At 48.0% G+C, this 23049-nt stretch overlaps 3 protein-coding genes across 8 annotated transcripts; 1 reads left to right on the forward strand and 2 right to left on the reverse strand.

Moving 5' to 3' along the window:
* Positions 1-6908: 6908 nt before the first annotated feature.
* On the reverse strand, positions 6909-12155 carry SIT1 (signaling threshold regulating transmembrane adaptor 1). 3 transcript variants are annotated; one of them, XM_045469638.1, is made up of 6 exons: positions 11619-12155; positions 8406-8483; positions 8156-8291; positions 8012-8070; positions 7833-7894; positions 6909-7742 (listed from the first exon to the last, which is right to left on the reverse strand). In XM_045469638.1, exons 2-6 carry the CDS (start codon positions 8449-8451, stop codon positions 7509-7511), a joined length of 537 nt encoding a protein of 178 aa, XP_045325594.1. In that variant the 5' UTR covers positions 8452-8483; positions 11619-12155; the 3' UTR covers positions 6909-7508. The 3 variants fall into 3 exon arrangements, with proteins under 3 accessions (XP_045325594.1, XP_045325593.1, XP_045325592.1); XM_045469637.1 differs by having other exon boundaries at positions 8406-8604; XM_045469636.1 differs by lacking the exon at positions 11619-12155 and having other exon boundaries at positions 8406-9430.
* A 309-nt stretch (positions 12156-12464) lies between these two features.
* CCDC107 (coiled-coil domain containing 107) lies at positions 12465-15007 on the forward strand. 2 transcript variants are annotated; one of them, XM_045469634.1, is made up of 6 exons: positions 12465-12634; positions 12724-12875; positions 14217-14277; positions 14369-14459; positions 14556-14668; positions 14750-15007. In XM_045469634.1, exons 1-6 carry the CDS (start codon positions 12529-12531, stop codon positions 14977-14979), a joined length of 753 nt encoding a protein of 250 aa, XP_045325590.1. In that variant the 5' UTR covers positions 12465-12528; the 3' UTR covers positions 14980-15007. The 2 variants fall into 2 exon arrangements, with proteins under 2 accessions (XP_045325590.1, XP_045325589.1); XM_045469633.1 differs by having other exon boundaries at positions 12466-12634; positions 14214-14277.
* Positions 15008-15281: 274 nt separating this feature from the next.
* On the reverse strand, positions 15282-19353 carry ARHGEF39 (Rho guanine nucleotide exchange factor 39). 3 transcript variants are annotated; one of them, XM_045469623.1, is made up of 9 exons: positions 18686-18923; positions 18388-18482; positions 18006-18126; positions 17634-17752; positions 16951-17021; positions 16575-16703; positions 16165-16394; positions 15827-15915; positions 15282-15659 (listed from the first exon to the last, which is right to left on the reverse strand). In XM_045469623.1, exons 1-9 carry the CDS (start codon positions 18821-18823, stop codon positions 15644-15646), a joined length of 1008 nt encoding a protein of 335 aa, XP_045325579.1. In that variant the 5' UTR covers positions 18824-18923; the 3' UTR covers positions 15282-15643. The 3 variants fall into 3 exon arrangements, with proteins under 3 accessions (XP_045325579.1, XP_045325578.1, XP_045325580.1); XM_045469622.1 differs by lacking the exon at positions 18006-18126 and having other exon boundaries at positions 18686-19341; XM_045469624.1 differs by lacking the exons at positions 15282-15659; positions 15827-15915; positions 18006-18126 and having other exon boundaries at positions 16277-16703; positions 18686-19353.
* Positions 19354-23049: the final 3696 nt, after the last annotated feature.

Below are 23049 nucleotides of genomic sequence, written 5' to 3' on the forward strand. Positions count from 1 at the left end.
TCATGACCTGAGCTGAAGTCAGCCACCCAACTGATTGGGCCACCCAGGTGCCCTGATGAGGAATTTTAAGTTGCACCTTTTTATAATTCTTTAATTCTTTCTTCTAACTAATATTGTCTATTTTTACTCCTTTTTTCTTTGTGTGTGTGTGCATGCTTGTAAGAGGTTTATTAGCCCTTTTATTTATTTTTTAATGTTTAATTATTTTTGACAGAGAGAGAAACAGAGCATGAATGGGGGAGGAGCAGAGAGAGAGGGAGACACAGAATCTGAAGCCAACTCCAGGCTCCGAGCTCTCAGCACAGAGCCTGACTCGGGGCTCGAACTCACATACCTCGAGATCGTGACCTGAGCTGAAGTCGGAAGCTCAACCGACTGAGCCACCCAAGCGCCCCTTTATTAGCCCTTTTAAAGAACTTTTTAAAGTGTACGCTCTTTAGTATTTTTGTTGGTTCTCCATTTCATTCATGTCAGCTTTTGACATTTCCTGCTTATTTTTGGTTTCTTGTTCTTTTTGTAATCTATTGAAATAAGTACTCCCCTTTCTCTCTCTCTCTCTCTCTCTCTCTCTCTCAAGCTTGCTATCTTTATAGCATTTGGGGCATATATGATACAAGGCAATTGAGATGGCATCCAGTATTACACTATTTTTTCATTAAGCATTTAAATTTTATAAATACTATAATTTTGTTCTTTTTTAAAACCAGCTTTACTGTATTGTAATTGACACGCAATAAATTTTATCAGTATTAAGTGTACAATCCTATGAGTTTTGACAAATGTATTCAGTCAGGTAACCACCACCACAATCAAGATCCAGAAGATGCCCATCATCCTAAAAGTTCCCTCCTACCTCTTTGCAAGCAATCCTCACACCACTTCCAGCTGGTAACTTAAATTCCCCTTGTTGGATACCAGTGTTACCACTGCTTTCTGTTTATCTGCCTGGTGTCTCTTTCCCATATCTTTAATTTGAATCTTTATCACTTTGCCTTTTTTTTTCTTTAATGTTTATTTGTTTTTGAGAGAGAGAGAAAGAGCGCATGTGAGGGGCAGAAAGAGAGGGGGACAGAGGATCTGAAGGAGGCTCCTCGCTGACAACAGAAAGCCTAATGTGGGGCTTGAACTCACGAACTGTGGGATCATGACCGGAGCCCAAGTAGGGTGCTTAACCCACTGAACCACCCAGGTGCCCCTTGATCACTTTGCTTAGAAGAAGTATGTTTCTTCTAAGTAGCATTGACCAGATTTTGACTTATAAGAAAGTCTTAGAGTCTTTTAATGGAAGAATTCAGTCCACTCATATTTACTATACTGAGTGATATATTTGATTTATTTCCATCTTACTTGTTTTTGAATTTGTAAACATTGTTGTGAACCCTTCTTTACCTTTGTTGGATTGAATGAATGGCTATTCATCCCATTTTCTCCTTGTTAATTTGGAGTTTGTCGTTCTATTAATAGTTACCATCTTTTGCCTTGTTCTCTGAAATAGATGCACATGATTGTTCTAGTATGTGAAAACAGAACAACTATTTCCATCATACTTTACTTATCTTCTACTTCCTCCCCACCTCAATGAGAAATGGTCTTTAGACTACTTTCACTACCTTTCCTCCTCCTTCCCCCCCACCACCCCAGATCCTTGGAACACTTACCTTTGACTTACCCTCACCACCTGATTCCAGAGTTTTCTTGAGATGGTTCAGTCCCTATTAGAAGTTCCTTTACAATGTACGTGTTCCTTCTGTTTCAAGAGTTTTAGCATTTATATGATGTACTATACATATATAGAAATATAGATATAAATATATAGATCATGGTTCGTTGCACTCCACCGTTTTCTTTCCTCTTCCCTTGACCTTCCCCTATCTTGAAGTCTGTTCTAATTCATTTGTTGTTTCATTAGAGTCTTTTCTTAAAAGTATTTCTCAGATGAGATACTGACTAATTTTTGCAAATCTTCAAATATCTTTCTTTCCTCCTTTAGCTAGGCCCTGGTTGAAGGCCTTTTCTTCCATTAACTCACATTCAGTTTTGCTGTCTTTTAACTTCCAGGGTTGCATAAGAAGAAAGAACTTTCTTTCTGCTTGGAAATGTGTAAGATTTCCCTTATCCTTAGAGTTCAGGAATTTTAACCTGTATAGGGCTGTCTTTCTTCAGCTCAGGGAAATTTCACCTATTATTTAATCATAACCTCTTCTCTACTGTTCCTTTTCTCCTGGAACGCACAGAATTTGCAGGCTAAATCTCCTGGGTCTGGTTCAGTCTCTCATCTTTCACCACATAATTTGCATTTCCATATTTTTGTTACATGTTTTGAGATATTTCATCTGTTTAATTTTCTGGACCTCTTTTGGGGTTTAGGAGTAACCATCCTCTCCTTTGATTTATGTATGGAAATTTCTAGTTCTGATATCACATTTTCTAGTTCAGGGAAATCTTTTGTGTTTGACCTTCACACATATCTCCTCCAGGCTCTCATTCAGTCAGAGATTCATTTGTTTCCTCCAGCAGGTCTCTCTGCCTTCTGGTTTGTCTGCATTCTCCTGGCCTCAAAGGCCGAGAATTTCAACCCACCATTAGTTTTTCAGAGAGCTGGAGAGATTCAGCAAAGCCACTGATTGTTCCTGGGAAGTCGGCTGTTTCTGGGACTTGCTGCCTTCCTGAAGGTCCTTGTTCTTGGCTCTGAGGCTGTCCTCCAGAAACTGGTCTGCAGGAAATTCTCTCTGCCAGGAACTCAGAGGAGCCCATTTAAAGTTCGTCCTCTATAACTGGGAGTCATCAGGGATTGTGGAATGGAGAGGGTTTCCATATACCCAGACTCTCATACACCCAATGTGGGGCTCAAACTCAGGAACCATGAGATCATGACCTGAGCCGAAGTCGGACACTTAACTGACTGAGCCACCCAGGCGCCCAGAACTTTTTTTTTTCTTTAATGTTTCTTTATTTTTGAGACAGAGAGAGAGAGAAAGAGAGAGTGTATGTGCACTTGAGCAGGGGAGGGGCAGAGAGAGAGGGGGACAGAGGATCTGAAGTGGGCTCTGCACTGACAGCAGAGAGCCCGATGCAGGGTCTGAACTCACAAACTGCAAGATTACAACCTGAGCCAAAGTTGGACACTCAACTGACTAAACCACCCAGGTGCCCCTCAACCTCAGCACTTTTAACTTTTGGGGACAGAAATTCTGTATGATGAATGGCTGGCCTGTGTGTTGTAGGATGTTCAGCAGCATCCCTGGCCTCTACCCACTATATATCAATAGCACTCGCTCCCCAGCTGTGACTAAACATGTCTCTGGATGTTGCCAGATGTCTCTTGAGGGGCAAAATCACTTCTGTCTGAGAACCACTGTTGTATACCTTTCGATTCTATTTGATTTTTATAACACATGTGCTCACACTATTGCTCAGTACTCAGTGCAGTACTGAGCACTATAGCTCAGTGCTCAGTAATTAAACATTTAGCTGAGATCATGAGATAGGGGAGAAAATATGAAGCTGTTGTGAAGGAAGCAAAAACAAGAAGTAGAGAATTTACAGTAGAAGATGAGGAAGCAAGTTAGCAAACTGGGAAAAAATTAGGAATAAATAAAAGAAGCAGAAACTCTGTCAGAGAGAGTATCTGAGTTATGGGACAGGAGGAGCAGGAGTGGGAAGACCCATGTACTCCTTTCTCCAAGGTCCCCAGTGATGCTGCGATCTGAGATCTGAAATCCAATAACAACAGTCTGCAGATGCCCAAACATACGATAGCCACTACTCGGTGATTCCCACTCCATTCAGCTTGTTAATTGCCCAGGTGTCCTAAAAGTAAACACCCCTTCACTTTTAAGCTAGGCTAAAGGAGTGTATTCCTTACAAACAAAGCCCATAGACTTAGTGCCCAATGAAGAGATGGGTTCTCCACTGTGTGCTGTCAGTACTATATTCACTTCTTAGCATAATACTTTGAGAGAGACTCTGCTTGGGCACCTAGGTGGCTCAGTTGGTTAAGCATCTGACTCTTGATTTTGGCTCAGGTCCTGATCCCAGGGTTGTGAGATCAAGCCCCACATCCGGCTCTGCTTGAGAATGGAGCCTGCTTAAGATTCTCTCTCTCCCTCTTCCTCTATCCCTTCCCTGTTCATACTTTCACACTCTCTCTTAAAAAATAAAAAGTCGGGGCGGCTGGGTGGCGCAGTTGGTTAAGCGTCCGACTTCAGCCAGGTCACAATCTCGCGGTCCGTGAGTTCGAGCCCCGCGTCAGGCTCTGGGCTGATGGCTCAGAGCCTGGAGCCTGCTTCCGATTCTGTGTCTCCCTCTCTCTCTGACCCTCCCCCGTTCATGCTCTGTCTCTCTCTGTCTCAAAAATAAATAAAAAAATAATAATAAAATAAAAATAAATAAATAAATAAAAAATAAAAAGTAAATTAAAAAAAGAGAGACTCTGCTCAAGCAAAACAGTGGGAATGATGAGTAGACTTCACATAAGGTCTGTAAAAGGAACTCTAGAGAGCTTTTCCTGGGAAGGTGGGGGAAAAAAAACTTAGGCCATCCATCAGAGCTGTCATATACAGGAGGGAGAAGTGTGCTTGTATGATTGTAGCTCAGGAGGCAGAATTGATGACAAAAATAATAGGGGGGCAGATTTTGGCTCCAAATTAAAAAAAAAAAAAAGTTCTCTCAAAAAGAAAGACTGGAAAGGAGTGCTTGTAAGGTAGCGAGGTCCCTATTTCTGGAAATGTTTAAGAAGTTGGTAGGGTGGTTCCTGCAGTGGGTATAAGCTTGGGCCAGATCTGTCAGCCTCCTCCCAGTTATAGAATTCTAGATATTTAAAAACCTGGAAAGAGGCACACACTAGGCAAAATATTTTAGGGTCAAATGGAACAATAGTACATTTAAGTAAGGCAGAGCAGGGTGGCTGGTGGAGGAGTTGAGCAATAAGGGAAGATCTCAGAGGTTCAGCATCTTCCGCTGGCCCTGGTGTGCTGGTCTTTCCCCCCACAGAATTAGTCAGAACTCGTGGTTGCAAGAGATAGAAAATCTAACTTAGAATGACTTAAGCAAAAAAAAGAGAATGCATTAGCTTACATAACCAAAAAGTTCAGAAGGCAGATCTAGCTCTGGTCATGTCTGATTCCAAGGTTCAAATGAAGTCATTAAGACTTGGTCTCTCTCCATGTCCCAGCTCTGTTTCCCTCCTTAGGGCCAAAACAAGCTTGGAAGTTTAGACTCATCTTGACGGAGTACAGAGCAAAGCCAAAGATGGGAGGGGTCTTGGCTGGATGGCTTCCTAAGCCCCGCCCACCTATAAGTAATTCCTTAAGAACTTCCAATCTTTGAGCATTTGGCCGTCCCAAAAACCCTTCCTCTTCAGATCTTAGGCTTATCCTCTATCCTCTTAGCTGGAATTTCAGGAAGAGGGAGAAAGCTGTGGCTCCAGAGTGGCTTCCCCTAATGATCCGCCCCTGGGAATTTGCCAGGAACAGGGCACTTCTTATGGCTGGAATCATAACCAGTCAGGGAAGGGAGGCCACTAAGGAATGCACTCCTGGAGCTACAGAAGGGGAGAGAACTACCAGGTATTTGGGAAAGGAGTTGACCAGCTAGAGAGATGAGGCATGGGAGTCCTCGGACGGTGTCTGAGGTGGATCCGGCTTCCCCAAATTATGTTTCCCAGATACAGGGATCAATGAGTAAGTTGCCACAGTCCTGGCCTGAGGGCCTGAGGGCCTATGCCAGGGCACGAACCTCGGTGATAGACAAGACAGTGAGAAAAATTGAAAGGTTGTAGGGATCAGGGAACCGCAAGTTTGGCGCTCAGCGAAGTTCAGGGCTAAACTCGGCGCGGGGGGTGTGGGGGGGTTGGATAGGGAGGATAGGGGGATGGGGAACGGAACTGTCGGGACTCCATTTCCCAGCATGCCGCGGAGGGGCAGCTGTACGCATGCGCAGAGGTCGTGGCAGGCCCGCATGGTGCCTGGCGGGGGCGCTCGGAGTTCGGTCGTGAGCTGGCGGAGACCTCAGCAGACAAGGGAAGCCGGTGTGGGGGCGGAGTTTAAGGCCTGGGTTGGTGGTGGTACTGGCTCGGCTGCAATTTCCGGCTCGTCCCAGAGGTTGGGGGACCCCAAATCCCTTCTCTTACAGAGTCAGGCTCTCACGTACCCCAGACCGCGGACACATTGAGCAGTCTTCAGACTAGCAATTCTCAGAACCCCACACCCCGCTGCCAGTGGTTCCCTGCATCCAGTGCAGGCCCCGGAAGCCGCCTTCCCTCCCACACAGCCTCAGCTGCCTGCTCTTTACCACGACCCGACCGGGGCCTCTTCTGGGGGAGGTCCATGTTGGGGTCCTCAGAGGTCCAGAAACCCCGGGGCATTTGGGTTATTCTGTGTGTGTGCAGAGGGTCCCCCATCTCATTGGGATCACCAGGCTGGGCTCAGGCGCACCGTTCCCTCCTCTGCTTTTCTCCGAGACTGTGAGTGGGAATGAGAGAATTTCAGAAGTAGAAACCTCGGCTTCCACTGTCTTCTATCCGTGAAACCTCCGAAAGGTCTGTCAAGCCACACTTGCCTCTACAGAGGCCGTAGGAAGATGGGTTATGGTAGACCTGAGGTTGTGGCTGGTGGCAACGCAGTCATAGAGGCCATGGGGAGAGTAGGTTGGGGGCTGGTGAGCTCCAGGTGATGGGAGTGGGGTGACTGCACATCCTGGCAATGTTCTAGCAGCAGCTTGAGGAGCAGGGCTCTTGCCTCCACCCCAGCACCCACCCTTGGCACTGTTGATGCCACCGACCCTCTTGGTCCATCTTCCCCAGCTAGGTGCCCCCGGAAGTGCTCTGTGCAGACAGCAAAGCTCACACCCCTACAATGTGGGGCCTGTTGCAGGTCTGTAGCCCTCTAGATAAAAATCTAAACACTTTGTGAGACGTAGAAGTTTTATTTGAAAACTTGGGGACACAACAGAGGCAGCAGGATGTGGACTGGTATTCTCCTGCCAGTGTTCTCAGATAAGAAGCCAGGCTTGGGTTCCTCAGGTCACTAGATTCCAGGATCCCTCCAGACTATGGGCTCCTGAGGAGTATACCCATCCTTGTCCTCTCAGGCTGTTCCCCTTTCCACCACTGCCCACTTCCTGTGTCTGAGGGAACACTAAAGTGTTAGGGGTAGACTTTAAAGGAGCGGGAGTGGAGAAGATCTGGTTAAAATCCACAAGGAGGAGGAAGTGAGAACCTAGGAGCTTGGGGCCTTAGAGTAATAGATGGGGGGAGGTGGATGGAGAGGGGGCCACTGCCTTTGTTTCCTCCCTCCCCCAAGAAACTGGGGACCTACTTTTCCCCTGAGATGTGTCCCTCATAGCTCAGATAGGAAGTTTGGGGAACGTTACCTCCTGTGACTGGGCAATGGCTGCATGTCTTGGGTGGGGGTGGGGGGCGGCTGGGAAACAGTCATTCCAGGGACAGGGTAGCAGTAGGCTAATGGAGGCTGGGGCGATGCTTGCCCCACTCTGCCAGGCCCTCTATCTCAGCTGGGTGCAGGCTGGCTATTGGCATAAGCCTGGTCTGGGAAGGAAGCCCGCGCTCTGCGGGTCTGGGCACACACTGAGGCGTAGAGCTCAGGCTCAGGGCCTGAGGCCTGGGGCTTTGGCTCAGAATCCAGCACCACCTCTGAGTACTTGATGGGGGTTCCAGGGCTGGGGATACGGCCCTGAGAAGGCCGCAACTGCAGGCTGGTATAGCACATCACTTCCTCTGCAGCCTAGAGATTCAAAGCTGTTAGAAGTTCACTGGACCCTTGGAAAAGCCCCCACTTCCTTCCCTCCCCTCTTCCTCACCACAAATGACTCACCGTGCTGGGGCCTCTAGGCGTTGGATCCTGCTGATCTGGCCCTGGTTCCTGAGACAGCCGACCTGAGACAGGGAACAGTAGTGATCTGGTTACTTCTTGTTCCTCCTCCTGCAGTCCCTTATCCCACCCACCCAGGACGTGCGTGGCCTCTGTGCCCCTCCCCTCTGTCAGCTTCCTACCAGTCTGAAGATAATGCAGGTTCCCATACAGAGGGACCTCTTCCACAGACCCTCCAGGGCTGCAAGACAGAGATTAGAGGATGAGTGGGGACTTCTTGGTAAGGAGGAACTCTTGATCACCTATCTCTGTTGTCCCCTACTCACCGTCTCTGTCCTGGGTGGCTCTGGCTTCGGCCACTAGTCCATCGGAACAAGTGCACAGCCAGTGAGATGAGAAGCAGCAGCATCGCAGCCCCTAAGAGGGCCCATAGTCCCCAGGCCTGGGCAATGGAGGGGATTCCTGTGGATGCCAGAGGATGGAGGGCATTACTGCCCAACGCAACCCTCCAGGTCCTAGCAAGTGGGACATGGGACCATGTGACCCCTCCCCCTGCCCCTGCCCCGCCCAGCTCACCGGGCACTAGCTGATCCGAAGTGTAATTGTCACATCTGCTCCTCATGACTGCTGATGTGGGAGCCAAGTCTGCAAGTCCTGTGCCGAAGGGTCAGCCTGGTTTATGACCTGATAGCCGCTGCAGGCCCCTTCACTCTCACCCCTCCCTGGGCCTGGCCCCCACAGCTCAGCATCTCCAATACTGGTGGTGGCAGAGTCACTGGTTTCCGGGGAGGAAGGGGGAGGGGATGAATGAGTGCAAGAACAAAGACACCGCCCTGTGCCTGCACCTGCGCCACCCAGCAGCTTCCAGGCTTCCGCCCCCACTCTTTGTGGCCCTGTACCCCCTTTGGCCAGAGGAGAAGCAGGCCTGAGATTACTGTGCCGCTGTGCAGGTAAGCCCATAAAGACTCGCAAGGGACAAAGTAGCATGAGGCAGGACCAACAAGACAAGGAAGCCACACCTTATGACAGAGATTCCCTTCTGCCGCAGGTGTCTGCCTTTTCTCTCCAACTCAGACCCATGCAAGAGAATGTATTCCTCATCGAGCATGCTGCAAAGAGGAATGGGACGGGGAGGCCTCCCGATACCTACAATCCCACCAGACCCTAAGGCTGACTGTAGGGGATAAGATCACCATTGTCATTCTTATTATTACTGGTATAATAGTTTAGGGGATAGAGGAAATTTAAATTCTCTGCTCCAGGCCCACTTCATCCAAACTGTCCCTAAGAACTGTCAATCTCAAAAGTTAGTTGAATTAAAGAAACCTCTGCCCCAGTACTATCCTGGGAAACTGAGCCATGTCTTTGCACTTGTTCACTTCAGGGAGTAGAGTACCTGCCCTACCCAGATACAGACCAACCACATGGGATGCTATTGACATGGGAAGAAGGATTTCAAGTTCCTTAGACCAGAGGTCAGTGATATGTCTGGCCAAATTCCCTAAAGGCAATGATCAGTTGAGGACCATTTATTATATTATACCTGGCCTGAACCACCTGTTTACATTGACTGTGCCAATTGGCTTAGGTTCAAGGTTTGGACTACACTGCTCTGCAACCAGGCTGCCTCCTGATCATCAGCTAAACTATGACAACTCCCCTGAGTGTGGGTCTCTCCTCCCTACCCTGCCCCTTACCTTTCTGGAAGAACAAGAAGATATACTCTTATTCCATTCATTTCATTAACATACATATACTTCATTCATTTAAGTCACACGTGCTGATTGCTTGCTTATGTGCCAAGCTTTGGAGATAAAATTGTGAGTGGGAAATGGTTTTCTTCCTCAAAGTGCTCTTGATCTAATTAGGAACACGACCCTATGTATCCCAGACAATTAAAAGGCAGCGTGGAACACAGGGAAACTACCCAAGTCTGCCTGGAGAAGTCCTGGGTGGAAGAGCTGGGGGTTGGGATGATATGAGGTGCCTGATAGGGAGACAGAAAAGAGTTGGAATCTCTGACTTGCCTCTTACCTGTATTGTACCTGATTAACTTACTCAGCCTTCCTGAACCTTGTTTCATAATTCTTTAAAAGAGCTTAATTATATTTACCTGTTGGGTCATATTTCTTTCTCTTTTTTAAAATTTTTTTAATGTTTATTTTTGAAGGAAAGAGAGAGCGTGAGTGAAGGAGGGGAAGAGAGAGATGGAGACACAGAATCTGAAGCAGGCTCCAGTCTCCAGGCTGTCAGCACAGAGCCCCATGTGGGGCTCGAACTCACAAGCTGTGAGATCATGACTCGGGATCATATTTCTTTCAACAAGGATTCATTGAGTGCCGGCTTGCACCAGGTGCTATACTTAGCTATAGGGATAAAATGATAAAGAAAAGAAATATGGCCCCTGCTCTCCTGCAATTAACAGTCTAGCAGTATTTCCTTTTTATAAGCAATTTTCATAGAATAATTGACTTTTAATTAACTGATTTTAATAAACCAAAATGGATTTTTTCCAATTTTATTAAGATATAATTGACATGTGATAGTGGTTTTGATCAGGGAAACAAAGGCAAGAAAAATGTAGTTCAAATTTCCTTACAGCTTGCAAGCCCACTGATAGATACCTGAAACATGCAGAGCGTGACCTTCCTCAAAGAACTCGTAGCTGCCTTAGTGCCTTAAAGTTTATATTTTATTAAACGCTAAAAGTGACCTTACTTAACAGCAACTAGCCCCTCAAGGTCCTGAAAGCCTTGCTTCAAAATTCCTTAGAAACTTACTTTACCTCTATGCCCCTTCCCTCCACAAACTTAAAAGTATATAATCAAGTCACTCCTTAACAATCCCAGTACAGTTCTTTCTGCACCATCCCCATGCTATAATAAAATCACCTTTTTGCACCAAAAATGTCTCAAGAATTTTTTTCTTAGCTGTTCTCTCATGAACCCCACTTCAAATTTCATCAGTTTGAAGAAAGTACAATAGTTGCACTAATTAGAAGTTAAGGGTTCTGGGGCGCCTGGGTGGCTCAGTCGGTTGGGCCTCCGACTTCAGCTCAGGTCACGATCTCGCGGTCCGTGAGCTCGAGACCCGCGTGGGGCTCTGGGCTGATGGCTCAGAGCTTGGAGCCTGCTTCCGATTCCGTGTCTCCCTCTCTCTCTGCCCCTCCCCTGTTCATGCTCTGTCTCTCTCTGTCTCAAAAGTAAATAAACGTTAAAAAAAAAAAAAAAAAAAAAAAGAAGTTAAGGGTTCTGAATGAAGGAAACACAATTTGAGATATGAAGGTTGTACATATAGTCATTGACTGTACAGAAAGTAAGTCTCAGTGGAAGGTGCCCAGGAGTTATAATTTCAAGTGCCTGACTCAAAGCAGCTGCTCAAGTTAAAATCACTAGTAAGTAGGCACGATTCTAAGCATTTTACTTGAATTATCCCACTTAATCATCATAACAGCAGTGAGGTAAATCTGTGTTATCACTACGTTATCACACTGAGGAATGGAAATTCCTCAGAGTAGAAACTAAGGCACAGAGAGAATTAAGTAACTTGACCAAAGTCATTTAGCTTTCATAGGGGAGGCAGGATGCTAGTCCAGGCTATCAGTCCACATTCTACTATGTGCTATGGTACACAATAAATAGTGGCTATTACAGGCATTTTTGCCCATTGGAGAGGGTAGAGAAGAAAAGGCCGTGGCAAGAAAAGGGAATTGCAAAATATATATATAATAACGATACAAAAAAAAGTGTTCGCCCCTCCCCCCCATCATGGCTCAGGGCATAATCTCACGGTTTATGGGTTCGAGCCTCAGGCTCTCCGCTGACCGAAGGGCGTCTGCTTGGGATTTTCTCTCTCTTCTCTCTTGCCATTCCCCTGCTCGTGCGCTCTCTCAGTGTTAAAAATTTTTTGTTTAATGTGTTAAGCCACACGAGGAAGAGGTGTTTCCGTGGCTGCAGGAGCCCTGCCGAGGGGCTTAGACGATGCCAGGGTGATCCCCACGCGTCCCAGCTAAAGTCTAAATGTCTGTGGCATATACCAAAACTACAGCCGTACTGAGAATGAGCCCCGTGTGGTTGGTGCGCACAAACGCACTGCCTGCGTAACTAGGAGAGATGACTGAGGACACACCCCTGCAACACGCCGCTCAGCTCCCCCCGCCTTCCCGTATACGGGCGGAGTGGGGGTCGCTTCTTGGCGGACTTTACAGTGAAACACAGGGAAGGTCTACATGCGCATGCACGTGGCACTCTCTGCCCGCGGTCCGGGGACTTTCCCCTAGGCGTTAATAAGGAACAAGTCCCCCGTTTGTAGCCTAGGAAACAGGCCTTCAGCACGAACTGCGGAAAGCTGTACAGGCTCTACTCTTTTATAGGTCCAAGACGCTATTCATCATATGGTTAGGGTGAATAGATTGGTAGCATGAGAAATAAAAACGACTTTCCAGCATAATCTTAGAAGACTGTAGACTTCTAGAAGCTTTCTGATTAATAGGATCCCTAACTAGATAAGAAATTAATTAATTTAGGAAAGCAGGGCAAAAGTCCTATGCTAATAAGCCTGCCCCGCCCACACGCTGAGTGGGCGTGGCCTCCCAGTGCAGCCGCGAGCAGGACCCACACACACCGCTCCGTGTACGCATGCGCGCTGGTGCTCCGGGACAGCGCTGGCGCCGTCCGGGGCCGTCATTCTGTGGTCTGCAATGGCGGACTCGGTTTCATGTGTGGGTGTACTGGGGTTGCTACTTGTGTCTGCACTGCCCGGGGTCCTCGGAGACCGCTCCAGCCCCGACCTCCGGGCACACCCAGGTATCAGCGAGGGCTACTGGAGGGAGGCTAGGACTGCCCACGGGTCCCAGGCCCCAGCTCTACTGACCCGCCTCTGCCCTCCTCCGCAGGAGACCCCTTCCAGGTCGGCCCTGAGGCCGCGGAACCCCGGCGACGGCCGCCGCCCAAGGACCAGCGCGAGCGGGCCCGGGTCGGGGCTCTGCCTCTGGGGGCGCTGTACACCGCAGCTGTCGTGGCTTTTGTGCTGTACAAGTGTTTGCAGGTGCGGGACGACCAGGGGTGGGGATACCCCGGGCCTGAATTTCCCACGAGGGCGCTATGGTACCATGAACAAGACACATCTTTCCGTCTGTAAACGAATATAGTAGAGTTCCTTGGCTTCCCAACATTATGGGGTTATTTTAAGCACCCATCGAGGTAGCGGATGTGAAGGGCATTTGGTAAATTGTAAATAAATAACGACCACCACATTTAATCCTCCCGACAATATAATGAAGAGATTAAGTCACTTGCTCAAACTTACCGAGCAAGTAGTAACTAGTAGGGCTGGGATTTGAACCCAACAGCTAAATGTCCATACTACAAAAGTGGCTCCTGGTAGGATTCCAGTCTTGACACAAGGTGTGGATTGCTGTAGCCAGTGTTCAAGGTACCAAACAGTTTCATGTTCACCTTAGAAAGGAGGCCCTGAAATGTGAACTGACAGAACATTTTGGTGTATTGAGATAGTTGAAATGGAAAGTAGTACCTCCCAGGGCTCTGTCTTCAACCCCGGCCCTATTACTTATTTGCATTGGGAAATAGGGGGCTGAACCAATTTGGAGGATACGAAATTAAAAAGGATAGCTAATCATGATTCCAAATAGAATCATGGACAGGCTAGGATGAGGGACCGGATTCACTGATGACATTTAACTAGAAATGATAATATATACTATTTTTGGACCCACGTACTGTCTGGATGAAACTTAAGTTAGGAGTTCATTAGTTGAATGATAAAGTTCAGTTGTGTGATATAACAACTTCCCACTTCCCAAATCAATGCTAGCAACAAGGTATTGCACCGTATCTTCTGCTCACAACACTCCTGGAGAATTTTATTCTCTTCAAGGTGCTACTTAAGAGTATTATGTGCTCAGTAGAGCAACCAGAGAAAACCATGTCAAATGAGCACCAACTGAATAAAGTTGGCATTATTAACCCAGAGAAGACAATGGGGAAGGGCAGTGGGCAAGGAAGATGGTCTTCCAATTCCTGAGTGGCTATGATGTTGAAAAGACAGGATTTTGGAAGGCACCATGGAAAGAAGAGACATGAAGGACAATTTTTGGTTTTGTATATAAACTAACAACCAGAGCTTTATCAAATTGGAGACAGCTGCTCATTCCCGGAGGTGTTTCTTTAGACTCCGTGACTCTGGAGGGGGGGCATACTGACCTGCTTCAGGTCACAGGTGAGGAGCTTGACTAGATGTGATTGTGATTCTCTGAAGTAAAGACCCCATAGCTTTCTCTACAAATTATCCACGTCTTGCTGCCTTTGGAGACTGAGGTGATGGAGAACCTTGTTGCTGCAGTATAGCCCTCTCCTTCTTCTACAGCAGGGGAAAGATGAGAATGCTGTTCTCCAAGAGGAGGCAGGCAAGAAAGAATCACTGCAGTCAGGTGGGTTTTGCACAAGTCTGTGTTTGGTGGGGGATCAGGGGACAGCAGAAGGCATAAATAACCATTGCTCTCCTTTCTCCCTTACCCCCAGAGCAACAGTTGGCCCAGTTGACACAACAGCTGGCCCAGACAGAGCAACACCTGAACAATCTGATGGCCCAGCTGGACCCCCTTTTTGAGCGGTAAGAAGAGCAATGAGCCTGTGGCCAGAGGGACTTGTGATAGGTGGAAGAGGTGGGGACATGTACTGGGTAGCCTCTGAGTGGATATTTCTGCAGTGTGACTACCCTGGCTGGAGCCCAGCAGGAGCTTCTGAACATGAAGCTTCAAACCATCCACCAGCTGCTACAAGAGAGCAAGCCAAACAAGGGTGTGGAGGTTCCAGAACCAGGTAAAAGGTTGGGAGGTGAGAGTCTGGTGGAGGTAGCGACTGTTTCTGAGACAGGAATATTCCCGATCTTTCCCCTCACAGAGGCCAGCATACCCTTTCCTGAGGACTTATGTGTAGAGGAGGAGGAGGAGGAGGAGGAGGCTGGTGACAGTCAGGCCTGGGAGGAGCCCTTGAACTGGAGCACAGAGACAAGGAACCTAGCTCCTCCCTGGGAAGTGGAGCAGGGGCTAAGGAGAAGATGCAGCAAGGCTGTGGGAAGGGCCGCGGCCCCAGTCCCCGCCTGGGAGGAGGAACGACTGCTGAAGGTTTAGTAAAACAAAGTCTGTTCTTGTGACTGGATATTCCTGTGTGCTTTTTCCATTCCAGCTGGCCATACACACACCCATACTAGGTGCCCAAGAACAACTGGGCCTTCTTGAAAAGCTTCCCTTATTAGGACAAAACGAGGCCACCTTCCAGTGTGAGAGCTGATAGATAGAGGGAGCTCTAGTTCTTTTCCTTGTATTCCTGAGGCCACCACCATCATGCCAGCCTTCCTGGCACAAAAAACCCTCTTTCTCAAATCCCAGAGCTGAGATAGAGAGGCCTTTCCAAAAAGGAAAACAAAAACAAAAACAAAAACAAACCACTTTACTAAAATCCAATGGGAAAATAAATTATAGAAACGCATACAACATAAAAACATCCACGTTTACAAAGCTGTAGTCTTGATGAATGACCAGCTATAAACACAGCACCGGGCTTATCAGTCCCAAAGCCCCTCATCTGTATCGGAGGGGGTGGTTCAGCAGAGGTTCAATTGGGTCGGACTTTGTTTCCTTATTCTTAGAGGCTGGTTGGTCCCAAATAAACACAAAATGACCCTTCTCAAACCATGAAGGGTTTTGTGTTTTGGTTAGTACTGAAGATTTCTTTGTAGTCCTGACTCTGATCTATCCCTCAAGTATCCTGGGTTCTGGAATTTGTAAGATTCCTCTAGCTCTTCTGGCTGCTGTGGAGAGAAGATGGTCAGTTCAGGCACTGGCATGAGCACTCTATTAAGACAAAATCCCTCATGGCATTGGGGGTGGGGGCGGCCCAGCAGATGGAGGACCTGAGATAGGATTAGAACTGCTCATTTCTAGCTCGTGGGTCTTCCTGAGGGAAGACACAACTTACCTGATGGCCAAAGTCAGACTGTGGTGCCAGCGCAACAGCTCTTCCTGGTCTGTGGACATAAGCAGTAGCTTCTCACAGGGAAAGGACAGCTGGGGAGAAATCACCTCTTAGTGCACAGTTCAGAAAGGTCCAGGCTAAAGGTGAAGGCCTTGCTGTTTCCATGGACGTAATTTCAGGCTGAGATGAGAACTATGAACCCCAAACTCCTGTTATCTCAATATAGGTGGCTTAGTTCCTCTGAAGGGGGCCCAGGCCCAGGAGATAAATTAGGTACACAGGTGTTTGAGGTCTATTTTGAGCCTCTCCTACCTTACCTGGGGCTCCCGGCTATAACTTACGCTGAGCAGTCCACCACAAGGGCCTCCTGAGTGGCCAAAGACCCTGTGGAGTTGACACTGGGCCATGGGGTAGAGGGCACGGCAGGCAAAGGTGCCACTCTGCAGCAGATGCAGTGGGGGTCGAGGTTTGGCCATGAGGAGCACATCCGAGAAGAGGAAGAACATTCGGGGCCGAGGCTCCCCACGGGGAGGCACTACCAGTAGCCAGCCCTGACGTAGGAACCAGCGACCTGAGGGGTGGGAGAGCTGTTACTCTGGTGCTGCTCTAGGACCACGATCCATGGGAACAGAGGGAAGGGGAGGCTGAGGAAGTAGGGTGTATGTGCTGGCAATACAGAAAAAGGTGGGTCAGAAAAGGGCAGTTCGAGGATTGAGGAGTGGGGGAAGAAGGGGAGTAGTGTGCAGACTACCTGAGGTAAGCCCCTTTGCCTGGCGGCCACTGAGCAAAGCCTGAACACGCCGGAGGTGCTGGTCATTCTTCTGTCTCTGACCAATGCTGTGGACTCTCTGAGCAGTCTCACTGATCAGCCAGGCAGCCCCTGCAATAACATCCCCAGCCCTACTCCCAGTACAGCTTTGACTGTGGGTGACTGATGGTGGTGAAAGGCTATTCTGGAGGGGACTAGGATTAGGGTCTAACCGCCTGAAGAGCAGGCAGGGCAACAGGGACATTGTGTACATGTCAGTGGAAGATAGGGGCATACCAGATATTGTTGGAGGTCAGAACCAGAAAGGGATACAGGAGAGGCAGCCTCCTGCCTGTGTTTCAGAGGAGCAAGAACATACGTGTGAGCTGTTGGTGGTCAGGGCTGTTGGGACCTGTGTTTTCAGCCAAAGCCATGACAAGATTTTCATACCTGGAGTTAGACAGGTGGAAGTCCATGAGGGGAAGCAGAGCGGGAAAAATTCCCTCTGCCTGACCTACATATCACCCCCTACACACACTTCAGTTCAAGGCCGAAAGATCTACTTCAGATTATTGTGTCCCCCTGCCCCACCCTTTCATCTGGGACTCAGAACTTAGGCTCATACCCCATGGCCCTCTTCCATCCCACACCAAAGAGTCAGGAGCAGACTGAGCATAATTTGGGAGTCTACATCCCATGATGAAGTTAATCAACCCAAGGAGGATGCTACAGACAACCTCACTATATGCTCTTAACATCCCCAGGGACAGAAATTCTAAGCTAGACCAACCTCTCATCTCAACAAACTTCCAGATACCTTGTCACTAGCTCTATTACAGGCCCCTCACTTCAATGTAGAGTTCCACATTCCCAGCTAAGGGCCTGAGGCTGCAGACCCCAGGTACTCCAGTGGGTTCACATGTATTCTTGTGAGGTTCTTAGGAGCAGTTTGTCCCAGAAGAGAGAGAGGCAGTGGGACAGAAGCCATACGACCCCACAAAGCTGAGAGTGGCAGTCATACAGACTCAGAGAAGTTGGCTGAGTCAAGGTGAATTTACTCACTGCTGGAGCCTCTGCAGAGGCAGAGGGAGCAGGTCCTGAAGATGCAGGCTTCCAAACTCAGGGCGGCCTTCCTGAAGTCGCACAAATCTCCGGAAACGTTTATTTTTCTTTAGTTGTTCCTGGAGTGATGAAGAAAGGGTTGGCAGCAGGGGGAGAAGCCACCCCTTATATTGTACCCATCTGTGTGCCCAGCCCTCTGTAAGCTGTGTGCTCCTGAGAGGACCCCTACAGGGAACTTAGTACAGACCAGGGCACCCAGAGGGCCCTATAAATGTAGTAACAGTATGAATGAAGTTTGTATCTCCAGAGGAAGAAGCAATGTATGGGGCAAGAGGGGATGAGGGAAAGGACTTGAGATCATCTTCAGGTTACCTGCAGGGTGGTCTGGGACCTCTCTGCATTGGCAGCAAATTGGGTGTAGAGCTCCAGGTGGGGGCAGAAGCCTTCCAGCCCCTGTCCCCAGTGCCCTCCTTCGAGGTAGGGAAGCAGCTCTCTGCGTGGGTGAGGACAGTAAAAGAGCAGTCCAACAACTACGCAAGCACCACCTCATTTAATTCGCATAACCTTGCCCCGGAGGTAGTGGTATTACCCCATTTTGCAGAGGGAAATCGGGGCAGGTTACGGCACTGGGCCAAGACCACAGGTGAGTTAATTGGCAGACTCCGTATCTGAACTCGGGTCACCCTCCAAGCTTCGTGCACTGCCAGAGGCCAGGGTTCTCCCTCTTCTCTTTCCCCACGCCCCTTCTACTCACTGGCTGGCGCCGTAAATGAGCTCCCAGGGCCCAAACAGGGCCTGGCGCTCCGCTGGTCGCAGGGTGCCCTTGGCTCTCAGAATACCCACGAAGTACTGCAGGAGGAGAATACCGGTATATACTCTGTAGGAAGACGAAGCTAACGCCAAGCCGCAGCTAGAAACCGCAGAATGCCTGAGCTCCCTTTATGCAGGAGAGACAGTCCAAGGCCCACTATACTCGGGGTCAGGGACCTCGCGGAGACCCTCCCATACCCTGGGGTCCCCGCCCCAAACGGGAGGGTATGCGCAGCCCGCACCGTGGCCACCAGCCCCAGCTGTTCCTGGTAGCGCCGTTCGGTCTCCAGCAGCTCCCGGGCAGTGCAGGCGCGTTTCCGCTCCCAACGGGCACGCTGCTCTTGCACGGGGCACCGAGCACTGGCTCCCGGCCTCTCCATGCCTGGCTAGGGGGTCAATGCTTCCGGCCTCAGCCCGCCGGTGATTCAAATTCCAACGGCTCCTGGGGCAGGGCCGAGGAGAAGAATGCGCCCCCTGGCGTCGGGAGGCTCCGCACAGGACAGAGCACCAGCGGGGGCCACTGAACCGCATCCAGTCTCTGCCATTGCGGCCTCGCCCTACCGCCAGGGCGGCGCTGTAGGCGCGCGAAGCCCGCTCGGGCAGCGTCGGGTGGGGCAGGTAGGTTGCCCTCCTCTGAGTTATGCGAAGTTGAGGCAGCAGTCTGGACCTTGAGGTAGGACACCGGCAGGGCCTCAGTGTCCCATCAGTAAAATAAGGTAGGGGACAATAGTTATGGTACATATTGCCCCTGGCCTGTGCCAGACACTAGGGCACAGTCGTCCCCAGTGCTTTTCACTACTAGGAAACCTCATGGGTCACAAGGATTGAATATTTTGCCCCCCTCGGACAAAAGTTGATAGGTTTTAAGTTACTAACTTGTTTTCTCCTTTCATACAGATCCAAAACCTGACAACCAATTAGCTCCTGGTCAGCAAATGTCAATAACCAACGTGGTGGTCGAATTGCTGTAATTCGGGCCAAAGGCTAAAGCTTGTGGTTGATTAGTCGGTGCTACCTAGTCAAAGATAAAATGGACCAGATTTTCCTTACTTAGGTCTTTCAAAAAATTGGCAGTAGCCCTGGAGGGTAAATTGGCAGTGCCGTCTTGTATGTATGAGAAGTCTTAAAATGTGCTTACTCTTATGACCTAGCAATTCCATTTTTAGGAATGCATCCTAAAGAAACAGATATGTGGACAAAAATATGTATACCAGGATGGGTGGTACAGTGTTGTTCGTAACAACAGAAAACTAGAAACTATCTAAATATCCAGTGGTAGAGAATTGGCTAGGAAAATTATGGTACAGCTATTTGAAGGAATAATATGAAAGCATTAAAAATGGTGGGGGCTTTGGGGCACCTGGGTGGCTTAGTCGGTTAAGCATCCAACTCTTGACTCTGGCTCAGGTCGTGATCTCACAGTTCATGAGATGGAGCCCCACATTGGGCTCTATAATGACCCACATTGGGCAGAGCCTTCTTGGGATTCTTTCTCTCTTCTCTCTGCCCACCCCCCCCCCCAAATAAATAAATAAACTTTTTAAAATGATGTAAAAAAAACCTGTCAATATGGAAAAACATATAGTGTATTGTCACGACCAAACAAAGCATGCTACAAAGCTGCTTGTACAATATGATCCCATTTATGTATAGCATATATGTGACTGACTGGAAGGATAAACAATTGAGGTAATTGTGGTTGTTATCTCTAAGTGATCGGATCAAAGTTAATGCACTCCACAAATATTTTTTTAAGCACCTAATCTGTGCCAGGCACTGGATCACTGAGGTTAAAAGGGTGAATAATTCAAATATAGGGCTCTTTTAAAATTCCCTTGTTTTTCTCCTTTTCCCAAGTTTTCTGCTTGAGCATACATGCATTACTTTTTAATTAGAGAAAGAAATGCTGTTAAAGACCAAAATGTTAAGAAACCTTCAGACCCCATTCCTACCACTGTGGACTCCTAGGAATTTGGACCCCAAACCAAGAACCAGGGTACTGTCAGGGTTCTGAGGTCCCCTCTAGCTCTCTGACATTCTAAGAATTCCAAAGAGATATGCTGGACTTAAGTCAGGGGAAAACAACTTGAAGGGTTGGATGGCGGAAAGAGAAAGTTTGGGTCAGACTGCCTTGGACTCCAGTTGCAAGGAAACTGGTGATACCATATAGGTAGAGGACTGTTTACACTGTCTCCAGTGAATGTGGGACAGTCCACACTAAGAGTTCAAGAGTAGAAGGGGACAGATAATCCCATTGTAATTAGTATCACCATGAGTCTCTTCTGCAACCATGGGATGAGCAGAAACGTGGCCCTCAATGTCTGAAGACACAGACCCTAATGACCAAACACTTTGGCCTTAAACACCACAGAGAGGTCATGAATCAGGCAGGTGGTGCCCCAGCCAGTTGGTCCTGAGTATGCCATGACCCAACCTGGACATGCTCAGGAAACAAGACTCTGGGAGCTCAAACCTGTTTTAGGATTTGGCAGACTCCCAGCTGCAAAGACACGATCCAGGGTCAGAGTCTACATTCCCCGCCCACACCAGAGACACAGTCACACACAGAAACAAAGAGCTTAAGAAAGATAGCACCATGGGGAATTAAATTCAAAATTTAATTAAATTTAAAAGCTGAGGGGAACCTGGGTGGCTCAGCCAGTTGAGTGTCCTACTTCAGCTCAGGTCATGATCTTGCAGTTGGTGAGTTCAAGCCTCACATGGGGCTTGCTGCTGTCAGCCTGTCAGCACAGAGCCCACTTCAGATCTTCTGTCCACCTCTCTCTGCCCCTCCCCCGCTTATGCTCTCTCAAAAATAAATTAACATTTTAAAAAACAAAAAAATAAAACACCAAAACAGAGAGAGACCTGCACATAGATGCAGATCTAGGCTGGCCAAAAGCAACTGGCCAAAAGCAACTGAGATGGTAGGGAGATGTGTGTAATTATATACAGCACTGCAGAGCAGTGTACCAGGGGATCCTGACAGAGACCTAGAAAGGAAAACAATGGAAATATGAAGAACATTTGGAAAGAGGGAAAATGAAGTAAAGCTGGAATGGATGTGAGAGAAAGATCACACATACAGACTCGAGACCAGTTAACATGGTGCTTCTGTCCTCTGTGCTTCCCATGACCTTCTCCACTTCAACTAGATAAGTCATTACCACATTCTCTTGTTTAGGTCCATCCAATTCAGATACTAACATGTATCTTCCATGTGTCAGTGTCTAACCAAGGTGCTGACATCACAGCTAACCCAGACAATGAGCTGACCTTCCACATTACACACTGGATCAGATTTCTGTAGATGGCTCTCAATTTGGCTCCAGAAATAGCAACCTAGATTGCTAGGCTGACCACCTCCTTGGAGGACAGCAGTTGTTCAGCTGTGCAAGTTTTGGTATACAGTCTGACAGTCTGACAAGGCAGATAATTTGGGGTGCTATAAAAATGCAATGTCATGCTCTTGGAACAGTTGTGGTTTGACAAACACAAGTCATTGACAATGAGCTCCCTGAGGGCAGGGAAGGCGTCTTAGTCAATTTGGTTTTTCTCAAGTCCTGGCAAGGTGATCTGCAGAGAGAAAAATGTTCAATAATGGTTAGTGAATAAAAGACTTAATCAAATACTGGACCCTGCCCTTATGGAACTCAAGGCTATTAGACCAGATAAAATGTAATAAATCACCATAATATAAATTGGATGGTGGGCAAGGTAATTAGCAAGGGCAGGCAAAGAACCGGGGTGGTTCAGAGGCACCAGAAATCTCTTCCTGTGGTATAGAGTGGAGGAGGTGGCCTTTGAGCTGAGTCTTGAACCACAGAAGGTATACAGACGAGAGAGTAAAACTATTTAACAGGGTAGTGGGTACACAAGTACTGATTCATGTACTAGAAGCTGGTTGGGACATTCAAATGGGGTCCTTGGGCCTCTGCTGTTCCAGGCATTACCTCTTTAGATAAGAGATCATTAGAGTCCCCAGGAAGAAGTGAGGTAGCAGAGCACCCGGAAGCTAGGGGCTAGTTCTCAACAGGGTTAGAAATACTTCAATATATTTCTCTAATCCATACAACCAAACTGGTACATACGTACTGAATGGTAGCCCCAGATACGAACTTCCTGAGATGGCCTGACTCTCTTCTGGTTTGTTGAAGCCATAGAAACCTTATTAGAATGTGAGCTACAGAAAGAAAAAAAAAAAAAAAAAAAAAAAGAATGTGACCTACAGAACAGTAGAAGCTGTTCTCTAGTTCAATGCTGTATCCCTAGGGCTTAGAATGGTCCCTGGAGAATTGGAGGAGTCTCAATAAATGTTTCTCAAATGAGTAGGCAGACTGGGAACCCCAAGTCTTGGGGTCCTTTTACTTTTCATCTCCTTGCACCCACTCTTCCCTTCCAATCCATGTTGCACACTAGCCATCAACACAACCTAGTATGAGACTTGGATTCTGTCATTCTCTTGCACAAGATATTTGATGCCTTTTCTTTGCACAGAATACCACTCTCCCCGTTGTTTTTAGTAATTGAATTTCTACTTCTTCAAAGTCCTGATCAAATTTTGCCTACTCCTGTATTACTTTCTGAGGCAAAATTGATCTCTCTC

This window comes from Leopardus geoffroyi, chromosome D4, assembly GCF_018350155.1.
Source record: "Leopardus geoffroyi isolate Oge1 chromosome D4, O.geoffroyi_Oge1_pat1.0, whole genome shotgun sequence".
In the NCBI taxonomy this organism is placed as follows: domain Eukaryota; kingdom Metazoa; phylum Chordata; class Mammalia; order Carnivora; family Felidae; genus Leopardus; species Leopardus geoffroyi.

Coding starts and splice junctions, on each gene's coding strand:
- SIT1 (XM_045469638.1), bottom strand. CDS start 8,451: ATGAGGAGCAGATGTGACAATTACACTTCGGATCAGCTAGTGCCCG. Junction 8,292..8,405: donor TTCGGATCAGCTAGTGCCCG/GTGAGCTGGGCG, acceptor TGGCATCCACAG/GAATCCCCTCCATTGCCCAG. Junction 7,743..7,832: donor CGCCTAGAGGCCCCAGCACG/GTGAGTCATTTG, acceptor TTGAATCTCTAG/GCTGCAGAGGAAGTGATGTG.
- CCDC107 (XM_045469633.1), top strand. CDS start 12,529: ATGGCGGACTCGGTTTCATGTGTGGGTGTACTGGGGTTGCTACTTGTG. Junction 12,635..12,723: donor CGACCTCCGGGCACACCCAG/GTATCAGCGAGG, acceptor CCTCCTCCGCAG/GAGACCCCTTCCAGGTCGGC. Junction 14,278..14,368: donor GAAAGAATCACTGCAGTCAG/GTGGGTTTTGCA, acceptor CCTTACCCCCAG/AGCAACAGTTGGCCCAGTTG.
- ARHGEF39 (XM_045469622.1), bottom strand. CDS start 19,184: ATGTACCATAACTATTGTCCCCTACCTTATTTTACTGATGGGACACTG. Junction 16,704..16,950: donor TGACCACCAACAGCTCACAC/GTATGTTCTTGC, acceptor ATGTTATTGCAG/GGGCTGCCTGGCTGATCAGT. Junction 16,395..16,574: donor GGCAAAGGGGCTTACCTCAG/GTAGTCTGCACA, acceptor CCCACCCCTCAG/GTCGCTGGTTCCTACGTCAG.